Here is a 24,732-nt window from a genome sequence, read left to right as displayed (position 1 = left end):
AATTCTCCTAATTTTGACACAGTTGGTAAACATGCTTCAACTATCAATCAAAAAAGTTTTGGCTTACTTCATCAAAATATACAATGTGTATCAACAAGCATTGAAAAACTAGAGTTCTTCCTGCAGTGTGAAGGTCTACATAATGTATGTGTCTGTTTAACTGAGCACTGGAAATCTAAAGAACAACTAGAACTATACCATATAAATGGATTTTCTCTGGCTTCATCTTTCTGCCGTGACCAAAGGGAACATGGAGGGTCTTCAATCTATGTGAAAGAGGGTGTGGTTTGGAAGGAACGTTCTAATATATGTTCTCAATCTGAGAAATATAATTTTGAAGTGAGTGCTGTTGAAATAGACTATTGCCATTTTAATTGTGTTGTGTTGTGTATTTATCTGCCTGGACGTGGCTCTATTGATGTTTTTATGTCAAAACTGGATCTAATACTTGATGTACTAGTCTCCGAAGGTAAGGCTATAATATTAACAGGTGATTTTAATATAGATTTCAAATCAAATTCACTAAGTAAGCAGAACTTGGTCAATATTTTAGATTCTTATGGCTTAACCGTAACTGTGAATGATTATACAAGAGTAACTGCAACTAGTAAAACTCAAATTGATTATATTGCTACAAACATAAATCACCAACAAAAAACAATGGTTGTGGAAGTTTTATCTCTGATCATCGTGCGCAATTGTTCCAATGTAGCATTAACACAGACAATGATGCCTATATATTCATCCGTTCATATAGTGAAAGGAACATAAATCGTTTTGTTCAAACCCTTGAGTCAACAAATTGGTCAGAGGTATTTAATACAATTTCTGCTGAGGATAAATCATTAGCTTTTTTAAATATTATCCAAAATTACTTTCGGTCCGATTTTCCACTACTTAAATGTAAACCTAAAAAATGTACACGTTCCAATTGGTTTACGCAGGAACTGTACAATTTAAGGGATCAGCTAAAACTTTTAGAAACGATCTGTCAGCAAAATAGTAATCTTAGGCCAGTCCTTCATTTGGCAAAGACAGAATATTCAATTAAATTAAAAGCAGCAAAAAGTAGTCACTTCATGAGACAGTTAAACGAATCATCAAATAAAATGAAATGTATTTGGCATTTAGTAAACTTAACAGTCGGGAAACAAAACAACTCAAAAGAACCTAGTGATAATAATAATAACTTAGCAGACAAATTTAACCACCATTTTGTTGAAATGGCTCCAAAGTTACTTGCCCCTTTGGATCCTACTAAAATAGGTGGGTTTACATCAGCATCAAAAAACCGTAATAGTTGTTCTATGTTTTTATATCCAACTAACCCACAGGAAATAACTAATATAGTCGGAAGTTTTAGATCCAAACACAGTTGTGGTTTTGATCAGATTTCCCCTAAGTTATTAAAACAATGCATTCACGCTCTAGCAGATCCACTGACGGATATTTGTAATGCCTCTTTTCAACAAGGAATATTTCCTAGTATGTTTAAACTATCTATTGTAATCCCTTTATTCAAAAGTAGTGATAAAGATGACCTTAACAACTACCGTCCCATAAGTCTCTTATCTGTGTTTTCAAAGATAATTGAAACTCTTGTTTATAGTAGAATAAACGCATTCCTAAAAAAGCATAGTATCTTGCATAATTTTCAACATGGTTTTACATCTTCTAAGTCTACAACTACAGCTCTTGCAAATTTCGTCAGCTTAGTATTGGATGCTTTGGACAGACGAGAGAAGGCATGTGGTTTATTTCTCGATTTGTCCAAGGCTTTTGATACTTTGGATCATAATTTGTTGCTAATAAAACTTGAGGGGATTGGTATTCGTGGTGTAGTTCTAAAATGGTTTACTTCGTACCTAGAAAATAGAAGACAAAAAGTAAAGATAACATCTAATGGACATGTAAATGAATCAAACACATTGGATACCCATTATGGTGTCCCTCAGGGTAGTGTATTGGGTCCTCTACTTTTTATAGTATATATTAATGATATAGCTTTGGTAAGTAATTCACTGAGTGGAGTTAACATCATCAGTTATGCGGATGATACCAACATTCTATAGTCACAGCAACATCCGATCAAAATTTGCAAAATAAAACTACACAGATACTATCCTCCATCAACAGTTATTTCTTATCCAACAAACTAGTTTTGAATGAAGAGAAATCAAAGTATATGATTTTCACGTCAAATAATTTATTAAACCATCAAGCCACTATACAAGCAGCAATAGATAAAACAGACTGCACGAAGTTGCTGGGGGTTCTGTTAGACAGTAATTTTAAATGGTCAAACCATATTTCTACTTTGAAATCCAGATTAAGTAGCGCATGTTATGCACTGAGAATTCTTTCACGTCTCTTTAATACATCAATATTAAAAACAGTATACTTTGCCCATTTTTACTCAATAGCCAAATATGGCATTGAAGTCTGGGGTTGTACCTCTGAATTAGAGCAGATATTTGTACTTCAGAAAAGAGCTCTTAGGATAATGTATAAAATGAAATTTAGAGATTCTTGTAGAGCAGGGGTGGGCAAAAGCCGACCCGCGGGCCGGATCCGGCCCTTTTGCTTACTTTATCCGGCCCATTGAGAAATACCGCAAGCAATTTTTTTAAGAGCGTAATGCATTCATTTTTTTTTTCGAATCCTGAGAAAACTAATAAATATTTTTGAAAAATTTAAACGCAGAATGAAATATTACATTACTAACCGAGGGCCGAAAACTTCTAGAATGTTTATCACAGAAATGAAAAAAAAAAATGAGAAAATTTAGTGTGATTTTTAATTTCAAATTATGTCTTTCTCCTTTTAATGATGGTCAAAAGTTCTCTGTTCCTTTTCCATTATGTTCAACACCATTTCGTTCGTCATATGATCGGTCCATGGTATTTTCATAATTCCCTTAAAAAGCCACATCTCAAAAGCTTGCAGCTTTTTCATTAAGTCAGCATTAACAATCCAATAAAGAATAAGATAGTGGACATAACATTTTTATTATCCCGGTTTTTTATAGCGTTCTCCGTCTTCCGGTTGCAAGTTTCCAGCTTCGTCCGTCGTTGCATTAGTCAGGGTGAAGGTTCCTTTCCGACATTGCCTTCTGAATGCCGCCTAGCCAGGATTTTTTCGGCGTTCCTCTCTTCCTTCTTTCCCTTGGCGTCCATTTTAAAATGTTTAAGTTGTTTTGGCAGCCTGTCGTCGTCCATTGACGTCGTACATGACCATACCAGATCAGTTGTCTCCTTTGAATTTCGTCTATGATGGTTGACTTGACATAACATTTTACCATCCGATATTAGATTTGCAGATTGAATCTTTGGTTACTCAGAAATTTCCTCATCTTCAAAAAGACTGCTCTTTTTTACCCTATTCTTGATTGAATTTCTTAAGTTCATTTTTTATCTGGATCCTTGTTATGGCTTAATATAATGGACCATATTAAAAATTTCGTAATTTTACTGGGAACAAATTGTTCGCATGTACACACCAAAAAGGCAATTTATTATTATTAACAGTCAAATGTCTTTCTCCAAATGCTTTAAAATGATACTTATAGTATTTTTGTAAAAAATTTCTTGGGCAGAGAAAAACCTCCACCAAAAATATTAGCGTACATACTAGGTATAGTCCTCAGGCCCGGGAGACATTTTGAAAATTTCATTTTGGCCCGCGCTTAAAAGTATTTGCCCACCCCTGTTGTAGAGGCATCTTTAGACAAAACAATATTCTTACAATTCCTGGTCTGTATATATTTTCGTGTATAATGTATTTAGATTGCAATATTAATGAATTCAATAAATTTCAATTTAACCATGTTTATTCAACAAGATTCAGAGACAATCACTTTATGCTTCCACAACATCGTTCTGTTTTGTTGGAAGGTAGCACACATTATGCAGCCATAAGTTTCTTTAACAAATTGCCAATAGATATACACATGAATTTACATCAGCCAAACTTTCGGAGGTGTGTACATCAATACATTTGTGAGCTACCCACATAACAATGATGTTCGTATCATGTTCTAAGCATATACTACCAACATTCGTCGGAGTATATTCTGTTTAATATATGCGTAGTACAAGCATAGCATGTACCTTAAAAAACATTCTAAATTTCATGTTCTTTTGCATATACTTTAAAGTATATTCTCGTACCGAATATACTGAGTACATTCGTGTACGTAGTAACTCGGAATATTCGTAAAAGTTTATTCTTAGAATATACCTTTATCGAATATTCTTAGCACATACTTATAAGTACATTCTTAACACATACTTATAAGTACATTCTTAACACATACTTATAAGTAGATACTATTCTTAGAATATACCTTTATCGAATATTCTTAGCACATACTTATAAGTACATTCTTAACACATACTTATAAGTAGATACTTTTAAAATATCTTAAAAATAATATGTATGTATAGTATAGGAAGTTTATCAACTTCGTTATATTTTAGAATAATTAATAAAATTTATGTATGTAGGTAGTATTGGACGAATTTCATTTCAAAATTGTTGTATGGTAAAAAAGTTTAAACATTAATTGTATTAACGTTTACATAGATACTATTAAAAATTCGTTTTCATAATTGAAATGACTTTACCATTTCGAGTTTATCATGAATCATGAGTATTTTTATATCCTTGGAATTTGAATTTAGGTACATTTCGCAGAACCAAAACGTGCCAAACTGCACAACCAAAGGCTTTGGCGTTGCCAACCGTCGAGTAAGCTTTTTTCCGTCAACTTACCTTAAAAATTCCTACTTTTATAAAAAAAACTTCCCTCCTGTTTACAAAATCTGAGAAGATATGTTTAATTATTTTCAAATATTTTGATTTTTTCTTAATATTTTACAATTTGGAATGGATAAGTTACCTTTTGAGTTAACTTTTTCCTTTTATCGCCTTTTATGTTGAAAATTCCCGCAAAAAGGGAAATTTCTCTCCGTTTGGCAACACTGACCACCGATGTTATTCCACAATACATACATTCATATCCCCCATCTGACCATTTCATACCTGAATGGATCAGGGATAGGAAAAAACCGTAAAATATGAAAAAGAAAACAGGCATTATTTCATTATTTGTATCATCTATGGATCTATGCAGTGTTGAGGATGAAGACGAATGATGTAGTAGGTACTAGGACTAAAGAACATACATACAATATCTTTATTGTAATATCTTTATTTTGTTTGCGGTGCTTCAAAATACATAAAATATAATCTATTTTGGTAACTCATTAAATAGGTAAGTACATATAAGTATTATATAAATTTTAGTTACTTATGCATAGTTTAGTTTAGCTAAATATATAATGAGTTATATAAATGACTAAAATTTATAAATATGTACTTACTTTTTAAGTAATATTGTAGAATGTAGGTACTAACTACATTCTCATTTGCAATTAAAATATGTAAATATAATAAGTATTTGGTAGAACCAGTAGAACCTAAGATGAGATTAGGTGATGCTGAAAACATACTTCTAAGCAATATAGCACTTGATAGCACTTTCTTAGAATATTCTTAAAAATATATATTCTTCCCATACAAAGATGTGCGGTAGTAGGTACGTTCTAAGTATATAAATAGAAGGTTTATAGCACTTCCTTGGAATATTCTAAAAAGTACCTTCTTGGTATAAACTAAAAAGATGTGCAGTAGTATGTTCTAAGTATACACATAGAAGGTTTATAGCACGTCCTTGGAATGTTCTAAAAAGAACATTCTTGGTATATACTGAAAAGAAGTGCGGTAGTACATTCTAAGTATATACATAGAACGTTTAAGTACTGTAATGTAGTATATACTCAGTATGTGCTGTGCACATTCGCAATGGTAATTACGCATATTCTCAGTATATACTTTTTCTGAAAAGTATATTCTATGAATCTACTAAGAACATGAAATTGTTATGTGGGTAGAGCCATACTCTAAAAATAACTTTTAAGTATGTTTTGTCGTATTTATTAATTTATATACTTTTTTATATACTTTTTGTATTTACAATTTATATACTTTTTGTATAAACTTTGACTTGTCTCATACATGTACTTTATACAATGTCGCATGTGATGAATAAATTTGACTTGACTTGACTTGACTTAGTGTTGTAATCGGGGCTGAAATACCAATATTCGCGGTGTGCAAGTACTTGGAAGGGGAAACAAGAAACGACCCTGCGCGAGTTGCGGAGAAATATTGCAACTATCTTAAATAATTCATATTGTCAATTGAAATTGTCAAATTGACGTATATTTCATACCTTCTGTCAATGAAGCAGAAAAATTATATATTGCTCCACAATATTGATATGATATGCAATTATTATATAAAGGTAAATTTAATTAATTTTATTTTGCTTGCAGTACTGCATTTTAATAACTAATTTTATTTACTACATACAATTGTTGACGTTTTCATAACATAACCTGAATCTTATTTTTTCTTCTTATTATTTTTTTGGACTATGGCCTTGACAATTATCCAGTAACCAGGACTAATATAATTGGCCAATATAATTAAAAGTGCGAATTTTAGTATAGAGCGTAGAAATAGGGGTCGCTTTGCCGAACTTGCACGGTCCCAATAACCAAAAATCATAGTTTTACGGTTTTACTGAAAACTTCAAATATTCCAATTTGTTTTCAAAATGCTAAACACTACTGCCATGTGTCACCTGAAAACTGATGTGTAATATTGAGTTGAATGAAAATTTTTGAAAGAATCTTGTAGACTGATTGTTTAGATAAATACCTTATAATCTTTTACAAACTTCCAAAAATATATAGGCCCGATATGTTGATGACACACTTGTCTATTGGAATAAACTGTTTCAGAATCTATTGTTTTTTTTAATGTGGAGAAACACAACACGGGATGATCAATGTAAACTAAAAATTCTACTCATAAAAACGGAGAAAAGGTTAATACAATTGATTAAAATTGTGATTGAATCTAATTAAAAACGTAACACCACTATAATAAAATAATTAAGCCACAAACTGTAAAATAAAAAGTAAATAACAAATTAATTTAATTGTCAACTATCAGTTGTTAAATATGACATGAGAATTGACTGACAGCGACATCTCTGGATTGGAATGGTAACTAATTTGCTGTCTTGACCTTGACAATAGGGCTTTTCATCGATTGTCATTTGTTTCGAGCTTCTGTCATGTGTCACATAATATATCTACGTCATACGTCTTAGGTTTGTATCATTGGTTATATCAATAACGTATGACGTAGATATATTAATATTATGTGACACATGACAGAAGCTCGAAACAAATGACTGTGAATGAAAAGCCCTATTTACGTGAAACGTCTATGAGTATGTATGGTTTGTGAACGAATTCGTTAAGAAGTATTCATTTAAAAATAAGAATGTATGCCATTTTTATTCAGTGTTGATTTAATTTATTTACAAATATTAGTTTGAGAGGGTTGTTTATTGTGTAGTCATGAAAACATAATTTTGCAATATGGAATGGACCAATGAAAAGATACTTCAATTAATTGAGTTATACAGGGTGTCCAGAAACTCTACCGACAAACGAAGACAGGAGATTCCTCAGGTAATTTTAAGACAATTTAACCCACTTCACCTAGTCCGAAAATGGGAGTTCCTAAGGGAGTTAGAGCTCTTTGAAGATGACCCCATGTAATTAGTTTTTCTTAAATATCTCCAGAAAGCTTCTATTTAGAAAAACGAAAATTGGTATACATATTTACTTTCCAGAAATGAATCGATTCCACCCATTGCGAATTTCTAGTACCGGTCATAGGCGTCCGTTTTGGGTAGGGCAACGGTTATTTTATCGCATAACTTTTTTGTCTTCAACTTTCAAGCATTTTTGATACTGGATTAATAAATTGTGAGGTATTCTAGTACTAAAAGATACTCTTACTTTAAGTCGGTAGGACACACCGTTTACTAGAAAAATCGATTTTAAAAGTTTTTAGTTTTGAGAATTTGAAAAAAAAATTGAAAAAAATAAAAAAAAAACGATGTATTTTACCAACTTAAAGCAAGAGTAACTTTTAGAACTCGAATATCTCATAATTGAGTAATCTAATGTCAAAAATACTTAAAAATTAAAGACAATAAAGTTATGCTATAAAATAACTGTTGACCTACCCAAAAAGGATGCCTATGATCGGTACTAGAAATTCACCATTAATGAAATCGATTAATCTCTGGAATATAAATAAATGTACCATTTTTCATCTTTCTAAATAGTTTTTTTTTTAATCTTTTTTTTTTTAAATTCAAAGAACGAAAAATTTTCAAATCGGTTTTTCTAGAAAACTGTGTATCCTATCGACTTAAACTAAGAGTCCCTTTTAGTACTAGAATACCTCACAATTTAATAATTCAGAGTCAAACATGCTTGAAAATTAAAGACAAAAAAGTTAGGCGATAAAATAACCGTTGCCTCACCCAAAACGGACGCCTATGACCGGTACTAGAAATTCGCAATAGATGGAATCGATTCATTTCATGAAAGTAAAGAAGCATACCAATTTTCGTTTTTCTAAATAGAAGCGTTCTGGGGATATTTAAGAAAAACTAATTACATGACGCCATCTTCAAAGAGCTCTAGCTCCCTTAGGAATCATTTTCGGACTAGGTGAATTGGGTTAAATTGTCTTAAAATTACCTGAGGAATCTCCTGTCTTCGTTTGTCGGTAGAGTTTCTGGACACCCTGTATAGAAATGAAGAATGCCTATGGAACCCGAAATCGAAGGTAGGTATATAGATTTATAAACAGAAAAGCTGATGCTTGGTATAACTTATAACATTTCTACAGAGATGGGTGATGGCTCTGAACTAAAAAAAAAAAAAAAATGAATTCGCTTCTGGTATCATTTAAACGAGAAAGACAAAAAGAGGGCTCTTCAAAAACGTCAAATTAATGAAAAACAAATTTATTTTAATACACCAATTTTACAATTTATAATATACCTACCTATTGTCATAATAACAAGAGCAAGGAACTTTATTTTTTTCATTTATCTTTTCATTCACAATCATTTATTTCGAGCTTCTGTCATATGTCGTATAATCCGTGTATATTATTATACACAGATTATACAACATATGACAGTAGCTCGAAACAAATGACAACCGATGAAAAGCCCTATTGCTTGGTAATATTAAATGTAAACGAGCAATAGGGCTTTTCATCGATTGCCCATTTTGTTTCGAGCTTCTGTCATGAAAAGCTCTATTCGTGGCATTTTAAAAATTTATCACTGATGCAAGCTGATCCTTGAATTATTCAATACGTTCTCTGACAAGGTTGTCAAAACCATATTTTAATCAAATAAAAGTGGTTTCCATGACGACGATTCAAAACCGTTGTTTTTGTTTACTGATTTGACTTTTGATTATTATGTCAAAATAATTCTATTTCAACGAATTATCGCGTTAAGGAGATATTTGGACAAAAAATGACAAAAAATTATAGGGAAAACCAAAAACTCTTCTACGGCGCATTAAAACAACTCAGACAAAAGAAAGAGCACACGATGCCGAATATAAAAGACAAGAATGGAAACGTACTAACAGAAGAAAAACAAATAATGGAAAGATGGAGAGAACATTTCAAAGAGCTAACTCATGTAGACAAGGACAACATAGGGGAGATACAAGAAAGGAATGAAGAACAACAAGTGGAATCCATAACAAGAGAGGAATTAGAGAAAGCAATAGAAAGAGTAAAACTGGGCAAAGCACCAGGCAAGGATCATATCACCCCGGAAATGATAAAATTCATGGGGACAGAGGGAATGGATAGCATGAAAGAACTAATGAATGATATCATAAATAGAGCAGAATTACCAAAGGACTGGAAGAAAGACATTATATTACCAATACACAAAAAGGGAGACAAGAGAAACTGTAATAATTACCGAGGTATCACCATATCAAGTATCCCTGGGAAGGTATTAGCAAGAATACTAGAGACAAGAATAAAAACACAAATAGAAACAACTATGGAAGACACACAGTGTGGATTCAGGAAGGACAGAAGCACGCAAGACCTAATATTCACATTAAGACAAGTAAGTGAGAAGGTAATCAAGAAAAATAGAGAGATACATATGTGCTTCATTGACCTGGAAAAGGCGTTTGACAGAATCCGAAGAAAGGACGTTTGGAAGACACTAACAGAAAGGGGAGTCGACAGACACATAATAGAAGTAATAAAGGATATGTACAAAAATAATACAAATACAGTAAGAACCAATAACGAGGAATCCAGAGAATTTTCTACAAGTCAAGGCGTCAAACAGGGATGCGTGCTGAGTCCACTGCTATTCTCAGTGGTACTGGATGAAGCGATAAAGAAAGCCAAGAGAAGAATGAGAAAACTAACATTAGGATACTGGCAAATGAAACAGACTCAACTATCGGAGCTACTATTTGCAGACGACATGGTATTGATAGCAGAAAACAGAGAAGACTTACAGAACAATCTTGAAATCCTAGAAGAAGAACTATCAAACATAAATATGAAAATTAATACAGAGAAAACAAAAACAATGATAATTTCAAATACGAGGAAGACACACGCAATAGAATTAGACGGGAAACAACTAGAGCAAGTGGAATATTTTAAATACCTAGGAGTAATAATCGAATCAAATGGTAAACAAGACATGGAAATAAACGAGAGAATGGGACGAACAGGAAGCTTATTTAACACTATGAAAACAACATTTTTTGGGAAAAAAGGGATACCGGAAAAAGTAAAAACGGCAGTCGTTAAATCAGTAGTTAGACCAACAATCATGTATAGCAGCGAGACATGGACATTGACGGGGAGACAAAAATCCAGAGGCAATGCTATGGAAATGAGGTTCCTGAGGAAAATAGCAAACAGAAAAAGGACAGACAAAATACGAAACGAAACAATTAGACAAAACCTAAAACTAGAACCAATCAATGAAAAAATAGTAGAAGGACAACTTAGATGGTTCGGGCACGTGTGTAGAATGTCGAACGAGAGGCTAACAAAACGAGTGTTCGAAACGAGAGTGCAGGGGAAAAACAAAAGAGGGAGACCAAGAGTTATGTGGGTAGATGAAATCAGGAAAGAAGTCGAGAAGAAGGGATTGACATTGGAAAGTGCAAGAAACCTAGCGCAAGATCGGAAAGCATGGAGACTACAATGCCAAACTCAACTCCACCAGCCTTACACCTAAAGGTAGAAAGGCTTAGGACTAAGTAAGTAAGTATCGCGTTAATTTCATTAAAACATGAACATAATACGATAAATTTGAAATAAATTAGTAAATAATATCTAAATATTAGCCAGAAAGTGCAACTTTCGGAAAGGAAATGCGTGCGTGAAACTGGCTGTTCTAGCATGGCCTTAGAAAAAGCACTGTTTATTACTGTTTATTTGGAAAATAAACAATTTTTCACCTACCTCTACCGAAAGTATACTTTTCCGGACCTGATTGTATTGAGCAAAGTTGTACTTTTCCTCTCCTCCCTAGGAAGGAAAAGTAAAAGTGACGTCATGGTATTTCATTTATGAAATATAACTTGTTGACGCCCTGTACAATATCTATTTTCTATTACGTAAGTATCTATACATTTTAACGTTTATTTATAAAACACCCTGTATTTTGCAGACTGGTAAAAAACAGTAAATTGTTATTTTGATTAACAATGTTTACATTAATAATTTGACAGTTGACAGTTATATTTTACCTACATGCACGGTTCTTAGACATTACTACGGTTCACGACGGTTGCCTAAATCGACTAACCAATGAACATTAAGGGTGAGATTACCTCACGAGAGTTTACTGTCATTTGAACCGTAATATGATTTTTTTCGAATGCTGAGAAAACCAAGTATTTTAGAAAACTTTAAACGCAGGAAGCAAGATTACATTATTACCGAGGGCGGAAAGCCTCTTAGAATAAACAAGCAGATTCTATTGAATGAAATATTTGAAATTAAATATCACACTTCTCTTTTATTTTCAGCCCTGTAACTTATTAAAATAAACATTATAGAAGTTTTCAGGGACTTTCAGCCCTCGGTAATAATGTAGTCTTTCATTCTGAGTTTAAATTTTTCAAAAATATTTATTAGTTTTCTCAGGATTCGAAAAAAATGTATACAATTAAAACACATTGAGAATTTTGACATGCGTCAAAATTTTGCATTAACTTAATGTAAAATCCTGAACTGTTGAATTCCAACTTCCCTAATAATTATTGTACATCTTAGAAACTATTTGTAGAGGATTGAAATCTGTATTGGAAATAACTGTTAAAATTGGTCTACATATGCCAAAATTTTGTGAAAATGTAATACATTTTAGTTTTCAGCCCAAACTTAGGCCACACACATTGCAATAATGTTCACATTTTTGAACTGTCAATATTTTTATTTTATCATCTATTGTTTAAAAACAATACAGTTGATAAGATACCCTCAGTGGAAGAGAAAGGATTAATATGGGCCATTCCACGAACATACGCCTGTTTTGGATTACTTCGACAACGAATATTTTACTGTGCAACATAAGAAGTACGAAAGTAAATGGCGCTAATAATTATTCCAATAAACAACAATGTAATTTGCAATTTACTTTCGTTCTTCTTATTTTGCACAGTAAAATATTCGTTGTCGAAGTAATCCAATACAGGCGTATGTTCGTGGAATAGGGTATAATAAAATTTTTTTTATTCAGTCAATGGTGTGAGCACTGTCAGTTAAATAGTAACGTGTGGCCTTACTTTTACACGCATACCTATTGTGGCAAATGTATCATATTTTTCAAAATTTTGGAATGCATTTAAATCGTAGAACAATTTTAACTATTGATTTTAATACAGATTTTAATTCTCTACAAGTATTCTCTCATGACTTTTGATGTAAAATAATTAGGGAAGCAGGAATTCAACAATTCAGAAATTTACATTGAGTTTCCTATGGCCCTTTTTACGATTCACCACCCGGTATAAGATAAAATGTGTACTATTTGTCTAATTATTTCATAATAACACAAATAATACACATATATACACAATAATAACACACATTCAATGATCGAAAATCATTTAAAAATATGGGAATGTAAACTCTTGTGACGTAAAGTCAAAAATATAAGTCTCCCCACCACCGTCGGACAAGACAACCGTAATAAAGTCTAATAACCGTGACCTACATGTTAGTTTTAGCATGTTAGTTTTAGTTCGGTGGTTTTAGTTCTAATAAATTTTGTTGGTTAGTTACATAAATAAATTAAGTAAAAATGAAAAAATGACTTGTTATTTGCATAGATGTATATATTAACATAGAGTGAGCCTACCCTCCGCGCTTCCTGACGACAAGATCTCATGGACTGGTTTGCGGTATCTCTTTCTAGCACATTGTATCGAGAAACTAAGATGACGTTCAGTGTGAGTATAGGCACGGAAGAGAAGGACAACTGTCGCAGCTTTACTATACGTAAGAGTGAAACAGCACTAATCCAAATAAAAAAGATGGTATCGTTACTTCGCTCTGATCGGCACTCTGTCTATGATAATAGGGTTTTTCATTCACAGTCATTTGTTTCGAGCTTCTGTCATGTGTCACATAATTTTAATATATCTACGTCATACGTTATGCTATATACCAATGATACAAACCCAAAGACGTATGGCCTAGATATATTAATATTATGTGACACATGACAGAAGCTCGAAACAAATGACAATCGATGAAAAGCCCTATATATAAGTCTATGGTTATTTGAGGAATGTGGAAAAACCATATGTATAACATGGGAGTAAAGTGCCTTTTCCCCCCTTGAATGATTACTGCCCTCCACTACGCGTCGGGCAGTAAACTTCATTATCGGGAGGAAAAATAGTAGCACTTTCAAAAGCACAGGAAAATAAATTACATAGTTTTTTTCGAGCGCGTCAGATTATTACATGGAGAGAAACCTTGTGCCATGTAAATGTACCTCCACCATATATTGGTTCTTAATACAGGGAGTTCGTTAAGGGGGGCCGAAAAATAAAATCGATCCTTAGAAAAGCTCGAAATCGTCAGATTTAGATAAGGTAAGTTAAATACATGCAAAACGGTGTATATTCCAAAAATCTGACGATTTGAGCGGGGCGTAAGGAAATGGGTGTCACAAAATTTCACAAGAATAAAGCGAATGCTTCGCGAAATGAACGAAAGATCGAAAAACTCAAAAATACGTTAATCAATATTTTTTAAAAATCTATCGAATGATACCAAACACGACTCCTCACGGAGAGGGGTGAGGGGTAAATTTAAAATTTTAAATACGAATACCGCGATATTTTGCGAAAAGAACATCAGATCGAAAAACTGAAAAGTACACTTAGGTATTCAATATTTTCGAAAAATCTATCGTATGGCACCAAACACGACCTCCTACGGTGGAGGGGTGGGGGTTACTTTAAAATCTTAAATGGGAGGCCCAATTTTTTATTGCAGATTTGGATTTCTTACGTAAATATAAGTAACTTTTATTCGAGACATTTTTCGAATTATGGATAGATGGCGCTATAATCTAAAAAAAACGATTGTTGGAAAATTAAAGTAAAAAATGGAAAGTTCCCACTGAAATGGAAAATTTTACTTTTTTTGGTTTTAGGACCTAATCTTCACGACCCAATAGGTCCCCATAACGCTCGAGTGACTGCACATTTAGCATACTTTCCTCCTCTATTAGCTAGGTATGGGTTAGGTAGGTATTATACATAGATAACATAGATAAATAACTTAGTAAAACTTACCATACGTTTGACTTCTGGTTTAATTAAATACGGTTGATATTTTATGTTCTCAAATTGTAGCCGTTTATAGAATCGATCAATCTCTAACATTATGTCGTCATATTGTTGTTTACTTATTGAGTCAATATGTTCCATCAGATAGTTTGATATAAATTTGAATTGAATCATTGACATTGATGCATCTTGTAATTTTACTTTGTAATTCTTTAGTGGCTCTAATAATAGTTTAAATATATCCACTTTTGCTCTAATTGCAGCAAGTCCCACTTTGTTGATGTGCAGACGGCGGGTATTTATACCATCGTTTAAACGAGAATATAATTTACGTAAATCTGCTAAGATAAATATACCTATACCTAAACAAAAACAAGACATCCGATTAGTCTTCTTTATAATACATAGTATAATCAAATATACATAAATATAGCCTAATCAAATAAGATTACAATACACGTAAATCAAAATGTAATTCCGTACAGGTTTTTTTTTGGTTTTATGGCATAGACTTGCTTGCCCATTTAGCAAGTCACAACTTTTTTTTTAATTCCTATTCATACATAAAGAAGGCAATGACGTCCTTAGAGTTCCATAGCCAACTTTTCCAAAGATCTCTACTCAGTTCAAAAGCTGCAGCTGGCCGCTATGGACTATCCAAGTTGCTCACCACATTTTTCCATTATACATCTTCTTCTTCTTCTCTTTTCATATGTACATATATATACAGGGTGTCCCGGAAAATAGTGCGTTCCTTAAAGGTATAGGTAGAGGGCACCATGTAGAACAAAAAAACATTTTTTTCTAAATGCGACCGTTTGATCAAAAAATTAAAATACATTTTGGTCTGGCAACTATGTGAGGTACGAAAATTTAAACGTAGACGGTCCCATGTTTAGTAAACAAATAGTTTGGGAGAATCCTCTTTATTGTCAATGCCGAAAATGTTTTCGAACCGTTATTTCATGAGTAGCTACAGTCCGTCTAATATACTTACCGTTGCACGTCATTATCTTTGTCAGAGATCTAAGTTGACATTGTTGCCCAATTACAAAAAAATTCTTTAATTCATTTTAAATCAAATATATCACATAATTTTAATAATTTTTTGCGGAAGTGGATTATACAACGAAAAAAATTAATATTCAATGTAAATAAGTAATAACTTTAGAAATAGAAAACAAGAATTAAAATATAATCTTACGTTAAAGTAAATAATAAAACAGTAAATATAATAAAACAAATACTTATAGTAAAGAATAAAAACAAATATGAAGTGTCAATTTATGCCAAAATATCACCTTCGTTCGATTACAGTTACATTTTGTTCCGAACAACTGTGCTTCATAAAAACGCTTTATAATCCATTTATACAAATTAAATTAAACATATTATTGTGTATTTCTTTAAGATAACATTAATAGAAATCTTCAAATATTATTTTTACGCGTATATAATAAGATACAGTCCATCTAATTTACTTACCGTTGCACGTCAGTATCTACGCCAGAGATCTAAGTTGACAGAGTTGCCAAAGTATAAAAAAATCCTGAATCCATTTTAAATAAAATATATTACATAATTATTGTAAACGTGGATTATAAAACAAAACAAATTAATATTCAATGTAAATAAGTAAAAACTTAAGAAAGAGAGAACAAGAATTAACAATCTTTTAAGATTGGCAGTGCAAGCGTTTTTGCACTGCATTGTTAATAATTAAAAACGGCTCCGAACTCTTGGCATGAAGCCGGTAGGTTTCTTTGTATATGTCTACATAACAACTAAAAAAGTTGTCAAATACCTCGATTATTCCAAGTCGTGATAAAATTAGGTGAAATCAAATACTATTGACTGTAATACATACAACTCTTGACATTTCTCATTACATTTGAGGAAGCAAAAAAATAGAGCTATCTAGTGGTCCGCGGTGATAACCAGAGCAATCTAACCTTACATTTATAAAATTGCTTTATTATTGTTTTTGTAAAGTGTTTGAACTTAATTTAATTTTGCAAAATTAGCTCGTTTCAAAAATTTATAAAATTAAATTTGAATGTTTACGTCAAATTTTACGTTGTCACAACGTAGTTTCACCGCAAGCCGATAGTGGCGCTAGTGGCAACGTGCTTCCAGATTTCTGTGGGAGTTGGATGTATTATAGTCAATAGTATTTGGTGAAATTTATATTTTTATAGTAGAGGATCTTTTTATAGTAAAGTAAATAATAAAAACAGTAAATATAATAAAACAGATTACAGAATAAAACATAACAGAACTCGTCTGTTATTCGCCTTGCTCGCTACGCTCGCTCGGCTCATAATATCAGACTCGTTCGATAAAGGGCCACTTTACTGACTTGGTACATAAATAACTATTATAGTGCTTATTTATAATGCAAATACTTACAAATTTGCACATTTGTTATTCAATCTTTATTTTTAATTATTTAAATAAATTAAAGGTCAAATTTTATTTAGTACATCTTAAATGTAAGCTTTTTCCTTCAATTTTGCAGAAAAAATCGTACAAACCTTCATAAAAACATGAATTACCGCAGCAGTTAAAAAATTATATTGTTTGCAAAAATGTACCATTTTTCATAATTTTTCTGCAGCCGTTCCAAATTTTTTATTCGTTCTCTGGATTAACTCTTTATAGAAGACTAATTTTAATAGTTTTATTTTACTTATTATATAAATGTATTCACAAACTTATCCGTCATTCAAACTTAATAACATCTTATAAAAGTCAATAGTCAAAAGGAACTCTTCTTTTTTATAATCTTGTTTAAGGTAGGTAATACAACATCCCCCCTCAAGATGATACATCTTCAACATAACTACTGACTAATCTTCACGATAGCGTAAAGGTCTGACAACCGCTCTCCCAGAGCGCGTTGTATTCTTACTCTGCTCAATATTAAATGGTCCATCAGTTTTCGTTGGCGTTGGAAGTCGTACAGGCGTTTTGGGTTGAGTTGGGTGACTTTCCACTTCCTGACTACCTTTCTCAATGTTTGTTGGTCTTTGGGATGTTAGTTGTTGAGTAGTCGGTGTAGTTTCTGGAGTCGAATTTGTTTGTTGAATTCCTGGCAGTTGTTTCAATACTCCATCGGGGATACTGCTTAGATATGGAGCAGGGATCAGATGAAAACGGTTTCTCCTTATGGTGCTTATGGCGGTCTTAACTATGTATGATCTTGGATTAACTTCGTTAATGATTTCACCATGTCGTTTCAGGTCTGTGATCCATACAAAATCACCAATTTGAAGTCGACTCAAATTCTTCGGTCCATGTTTTCCATCATATAATTTTTTATATTTCGAGCGGTACTTCCTCTCCGCGCTTACTAGCTTTTTTGATGATTTAAATTCAGCTAATGCGATTGATGGTAGATTATCTCTCAATTTTCTTCCAAACATCATTTCGGATGGACTGAATCCGTTCTCTAGTGGTGTGTTTCGATAGGACAGAAGTGCTATCTCTATGTTGTTCTTATTCTTATTTATTAAGGTTTTTGCGACTTTTACAGCAGCTTCTGCTGCGCCATTTGCTTGGTGGAATTGTGGGCTACTTCTCGATGTAGAGAACCCTTATTCTCTTGCGAACTGTTGGAACTCTGATGTTTCAACAGCATGAAATTGTGTTCCAGTGTCGGAACAAACCAACTGTGGCATACCATATCTTGCAAATATTGTTTTGCAGATGTTTATTACTTCCTGTGATCTCATGTTCTGAACAGGAAGTACTTCAAAAAATCTGGAATAGTTATCAGTTACGACGATATACCATTTTCCTTCAGTTTTAAAAAGGTCCATTGATATCACTTGCCATGGATAATCTGGAAATTTAGCTTTCAATAAAGGTTCATGATGGTTTGTCGAGTTTTGAATACAGATAGGACAAGATCTTACTTTGGCTTCTATCTCTTGAGAAATTCCTGGCCACCACATCGTTCCCAGAGCACGACGACGAGTTTTAGTTATTCCAAAGTGGCCAGCGTGCAATTTTTCCAACATCATTGCCCTGACCTCACATGGAATGATCATAAGGTTTCCTCTAAGAAGGATACCATCCACAACTGATAGTTCATGACGTACTGGGTAGTATGGTTTAACATCACCTGATAATGCAGACTTGTGAGGCCAGTCTCCCATTATGTAGTTCTTCAGTTGATTACAGGTTTGATCATTGCTTTGTGAGTTAGCAACTCGTGTTACATTCTCGTCAGATGTGTGAATACCTGCAAGAGTGACTCCATGAATGAAGGCATCGATTTCTTCTTCTAATTCTTTGTCACCTTCTGAAGGTATGGGTTTACGAGATAAAATATCAGCAATATATAAATTTTTCCCTGGGGTATATACAATATTGTAGTCATAACGCATCATGCACATTCTAAACCTTTGAAGTCTTGGGGTCAGATCATCGAGATGCTTAGTTTTAAATATTTGTATAAGTGGCTTGTGATCGGTCTCTATGGTATATTGTTTTCCTATCAGAAAACTCTTTAGTCGATCGCTTGCCCAGGTCAGAGCTAGTGCTTCTCTTTCTATGTTTGCATAATTTTGTTCAGCTGGAGTCAAAGTCCTCGAGATGTATGCTACAGGTTTCTTATGACCACCTTCAACTTGAAGTAATACAGCTCCCAGTCCTTTGGTAGAAGCGTCACTGGATAGGATTGTAGGTTTATTTGCATCATACATTGTTAAACAAGGTGCTGATATAAGCCATTCTTTTATTTTCTGGAACGCCTCTTTTTGTGCTGGGCCCCATAGAAATGCATTGCTTGGATTAACTAAACTTGTAATTGGTTGCATAATCTCACTCCTATTAGGGATAAATTTCGCTAGGAATGTTACAGTACCCATAAGGCGTTGAACTTCCTTGACATTTTTTGGTGCTTCCATGTCTACAATTGCTTTCACCTTGCCTGGATCTGGTGCTACCCCATCCTTCGATAACACAAATCCCAAGAAATCGATTTTCTGCTTACAGAATTCAGTTTTGCCCTTATTCAAGGTTATACGTGCTTTTTTGATTCTCTCGAGCACTTCTCTTAGGCGGTCATCGTGTTCCTCTTTTGTGTTTCCCCAAACCAGCACATCATCCATATGGACTAGAGTATTTTTTGCTCCTTCAAGGACTCGTGACATTCTTTTCTGGAATACCTCTGGTGCCGATGTAATGCCGAAAGGTAATTTCTGGAATTTAAATCTTCCAAATGGGGTTAAAAAGGTTGTGTAGTCTCTTGATTCTTAGGCTAAATTAAGTTGCCAGAATCCATGATTTGCATCAAGTTTGCTAAAGTATTTAGCCCCTCTAATCTCTGCAAGTTGTAGCTCTACTACAGGAATTGGGTGAAACTGACGTTTGACACTTTTATTTAATCTTGACAGATCGACACAGATACGGACCCCCTTTCCTCCTTTCTTTATATTTACTACCATTGGGGCACACCATTCGGTCGCATGATCTACAGGAACAATGACACCATTTCTCTGCATTTCTTCCAAAGCTTCCTTTACTTGGTCTCTCAATGGAACTGGAACAGTTCTTGGTACAGAAATAGCATATGGTTCAGCATTTCCCTTTATTTCAATTTTGTATTCACCCTCCATATTGCCTAGTCCTTGGAATAATGAGGAGTATTCTGCGACCCAATTTGTTTCAGTGTTTATAGAATAAATTCTTTTTACTAAATATAAGCCTTGGCATGCTTTCCTACTCAACAATGGGACATCAATCTCTTTAGAGATAAATACATTTTCTGTAATTTCCCTATTTTTATATTTAAGTTTTAATTTTACTGTACCTAGTATTTTGAATCTTTCTTGCTTTTTTGCACTAAATACTTTATTCGAAGATTCATTTAGAGGTAGTTCATTTATTACATTACTCAGCACTTGGACAGGTACCATTGTTACATCAGCAGCAGTATCCAGTTTGAATGTGATAGGTTCAAGCATTCTCTCTTTGCAGCTTACTTGTAGTTTTTGTGTCCACACATTCCTGTCATCACTCGCTTTAATTTCATGTACATAAGAGTTTTCGTCACTATCAGGCTCTGAATCTTGCTGAATAGCATGTACATTTTTGTTTTTGGACTTTTTATTTTTATAACACATCTTGCTGTAGTGTCCTTCATTTTTGCATGTACCACATTTAGCATTTTTTGAATGACATTTTTTTTAATTTATCATGCCAATCATATCCACATCTAGGGCATTTTTTCGTTTTCTCACCTTTACTTGACTGTTGGCAATTTTGGGGCTTCTGTGATTTTTTGTAAGTTGATTGTTCTCTTATAGCAGAAACATTTGGTTCATTTAGGTTTTGTTTTTGACGGATCAGCTCTTCATGTTGTCTTAGACAGGTTACAGCTTTTTCGAGAGTAAGTGCAGCATCAAGTTGCAGTTTGTCACTTAAGCTTGTATCTCTCATTCCGATAATCAACACTAATAAAACCATATCATTGTTTAAAGTACCCCAATCACATGTTTTTGATAGACTATGTAAGTCAGTAATAAATTTCTCTGCAGTATCACTCCCTTGCTTATGATTTAGGAATTTGGCCCTTTCATAGATAATATTTCTACGGGGTATAAAATAATCTTCAAATTGTTTTAATGTCTCATCATATGTAGTTGGAACTGGTGAAAATGATGAGAATATTTCTTCAGCTCTTACGCCCATATTATAAATTAACACATCAATTTGTTTTCCATCAGATGCTTTATCAAGGTCACACCCTCGTCTAAATCGTTGAAAACGGTTTTTCCATTGTGCCCAATCACTTGGATGGAAATTAAATGATTCGGGAGGTGATAAAGTGAGGTTTATCGACGGTGATTCTTGAACTGGAGCGTTATCAGGCATTTTTTTCCAATTGATGCTTAACTGTGCTGTTTTCGTACTTTGTATTTTTGTACTAACCAACCTCTAAATTTTCCGAGTTTTCTCATCCGTATTTTTACAAATCAGCTACCATGTTTTATTCGTTCTCTGGATTAACTCTTTATAGAAGTTAAGACTAATTTTAATAGTTTTATTTTAATTAAAATATAAATGTATTCACAAACTTATCCGTCATTCAAAACTTAATAACATCTTATAAAAGTCAATAGTCAAAAGGAACTCTTCTTTTTTATAATCTTGTTTAAGGTAGGTAATACAACACTTTAGGTATGATTTATTAAATCGAAAGTACCATTTTACACAACTTGTACCGAAAGTAGTTACTTTAGGGACTAATTTTTTCACTTTTGGGACGCTTTTTTACTTTCGGAACGATTTTGGGTAGCTAGGTAATGGCTTTGACTAACATCAACTTTGTATTTTATTATGACAACGCATGTCATTTAAGATTCGTGTGTGTTTTCGCTCAGTTTTTCGTTTTTCAATTCCAAGAAATGGAAATCAGCAGTGAAAGTGAAGCCGAAATGATTCCAGATGAGATTAGGGAAACTAAATATCAATGTAAATAATTGTTATAATTGTGTTATTAATATTCATAAGTAGATTTTTGTAATGCTGAATTCACGGGAGTAACTTTAAAGTGTTTAATAAAAGTTCATAAGTAAAGTTTATCCATATAATATTCTTTTTAACATACAAAACGACTGCAGAAAAAATATTGTACGTAACACATCCAAAAGTGATTTTACGAGACTCGCAGGATTTCGGGACTCGCCTACGGCTCGCCCTGGAAACTTCCTACTCGTCTCGTAAAATATTACTTTCGGAACTTGTTACGTAAATTACTATTTTCTATTCTCATACTATAATCACAGAATAAATAACCACACAGAAGCGAATCTGACTGTCGTTTCCATTGATTTTGTTGGGACCGAAATATTTGACCTTGTGCACCAGTTACAGAATAGAACTTGATGTTCTAAGGAATGGACCATTCCAAATGATGTAATATTCTTGATAAGTAGTTATTAATTAAATATGAAATTGTTAGGAATTACATCTCATATTGTAGGTAGTGTGTAGTGTAAAGTGTCTAACGCGCAGGCGTAACGAGTAGTAGGATGAGAGTCTTGATGAAGTACACATCGAACATCGCAAGATGATCGCAAGCAATGGAGAAGCGTCGTGTAATGTAGCGTAGTAAGGTAGTATAGGGAAGTAAGCATGTAGTTTGTAGGCAATAAAGTAAGTTGTAACTAAACCGTTGATTAATCCTATCCACAATCCTCCTCTTAACATGGTAGCAGAGGTTATGTTTTGAAGAAAAAGGAAAATATTGCAGTTTATAACAAAAAGCCGGTAGTTAAGTGTTTCCCGGTAAAAAATAGAAAAAGCCGGTGGTAGAAGTGTTTCAGTGTATGAAGATAGCCAAGTGATAAAAAATGGCTTGTAGCAGTAATAGTGATTTTAAAATACCAGTGTTCGATGGTGAAAATTATAAAATGTGGAAGAAACGTATGATGTTATTCTTGAAAATGAAAAAGTGCGACGAAGTTGTAACGAGGCCAAAATTAGCGGCAGGCGATGTAGATTATGAAGAACACGACTTGAAAGCAATGAATTATATCTGTGGTGCAATTTCTGATAGACAAATGGAATATATTGATGATAAAACTTCGGTTTATGAAATGATTAAAAAGTTTGATAACTTGTACCTAAAGGCTGTATGACACTATACATTTTCTTGTATCATTTCTTATATCGTTTCTGATATGTGAAAAAAATGCATAGTGTCATACACAGATACAAGAAACGATATCAGAAACGATACAAGAATTTGAGTCAGACACAGATTCTTGTACAAGAACTGCGCCAATTTCTGCGCAAAAAGCAAAAACGTAAAACCTGCTGGTAAAACATCTAAAATGTCATAATTACTTACTCATAATGGCGGCTGAAATCAAAATGGGATCATGTATTGATGAGTTTATTTGTGTTTTTGTAGGTATTATTTATAAATCTTATATTGATACTTAATATACCGTTTGGTATGGACTACTGTTCTACTAATAACCATAGGGGGCATCCATAAACTACGTCGTAAAAAATTTGGACTTTTTAATACCCTCCCCCCCTTCCGTCGTAATTCGTCGGTTACAGACGAACCTCCCCCCATGTCGACGTCGTCATTGCAGTACACGACCCCCCTTTCAGTGATTTAAAAAAAATCAATGTTATTTCTGTTTTTTTTAATCAACCTTGAAACTTTATTTGCGAATGTATCACAACAAGAACAATTAAGGGGGTAGGCGCAAAATCTTGGTCCAATGCTATTTAAATGCATTCTTTTTTCGAATCCTGAGAAATCTAATAAATATGTTTGAAGAATGTAAACGCAGAATGAAAGAGTACATTATTACCGAGGGCTGAAAGTCCCTTAGAATAAACAAAAGGTTTCTTTTGAATGAAATTTTTGAAATTAAAAATCAGACTAAATATTTTTTTTATCCCTGTAACTTATTAAAATAAACATTATAGATGTTTTCAGAAACTTTTGGTCCTCGGTAATAATGTAATCTCTCAATCTGCGTTTAAATTTTTCAAAATTTTTTATTAGTTTTCTGAGCATTCGAAAAAAATGAATGCATTTAAATAGCATTGGATCAAGATTTTGCTTATAAATCTTCTCTAAGTATAAATACGACTTACTACTAAATATAACACAATATTTTATTTCCATTCATTCTTTCAGAACTATTTTTCCACACACAGTATGCAGCACATAAATAAACTAACAATTGAATATTGTTTGCTTTCAAACATTTTTCTGTATATAGAAGCGCTTGTTTAAACTCAAAGAACCATGTCGTACTGTTTGTTGTCCTGTGCTAAACTTTTGCAAAAGTGCTACCTAATATTATTTTAATGTGACTGTGACTGATAAATTCGAAATTTATGTGATAAAAGTATCTATAAGAGAATTCTTTTT

At 33.1% G+C, this 24,732-nt stretch overlaps 1 protein-coding gene across 2 annotated transcripts in view; it reads right to left on the bottom strand.

Annotated features, from left to right (window-relative positions):
- The window catches only part of LOC126884457 (NFX1-type zinc finger-containing protein 1-like), a 297,539-nt gene that overhangs the window by 14,457 nt on the left and 258,350 nt on the right, over positions 1-24,732 (bottom strand). For both annotated transcript variants that reach the window (XM_050650391.1, XM_050650392.1), the window contains exon 18: positions 14,829-15,184. In XM_050650391.1, coding sequence (XP_050506348.1) covers positions 14,829-15,184 — 356 coding nt within the window. The remainder of the gene's footprint in view (positions 1-14,828; positions 15,185-24,732) is intronic.

Source organism: Diabrotica virgifera, chromosome 5 (assembly GCF_917563875.1).
Source record: "Diabrotica virgifera virgifera chromosome 5, PGI_DIABVI_V3a".
NCBI lineage: Eukaryota > Metazoa > Arthropoda > Insecta > Coleoptera > Chrysomelidae > Diabrotica > Diabrotica virgifera.
The sequence above is the reverse complement of the archived record's forward strand: the minus strand, read 5'-3'. Positions and strand labels throughout refer to the sequence as shown.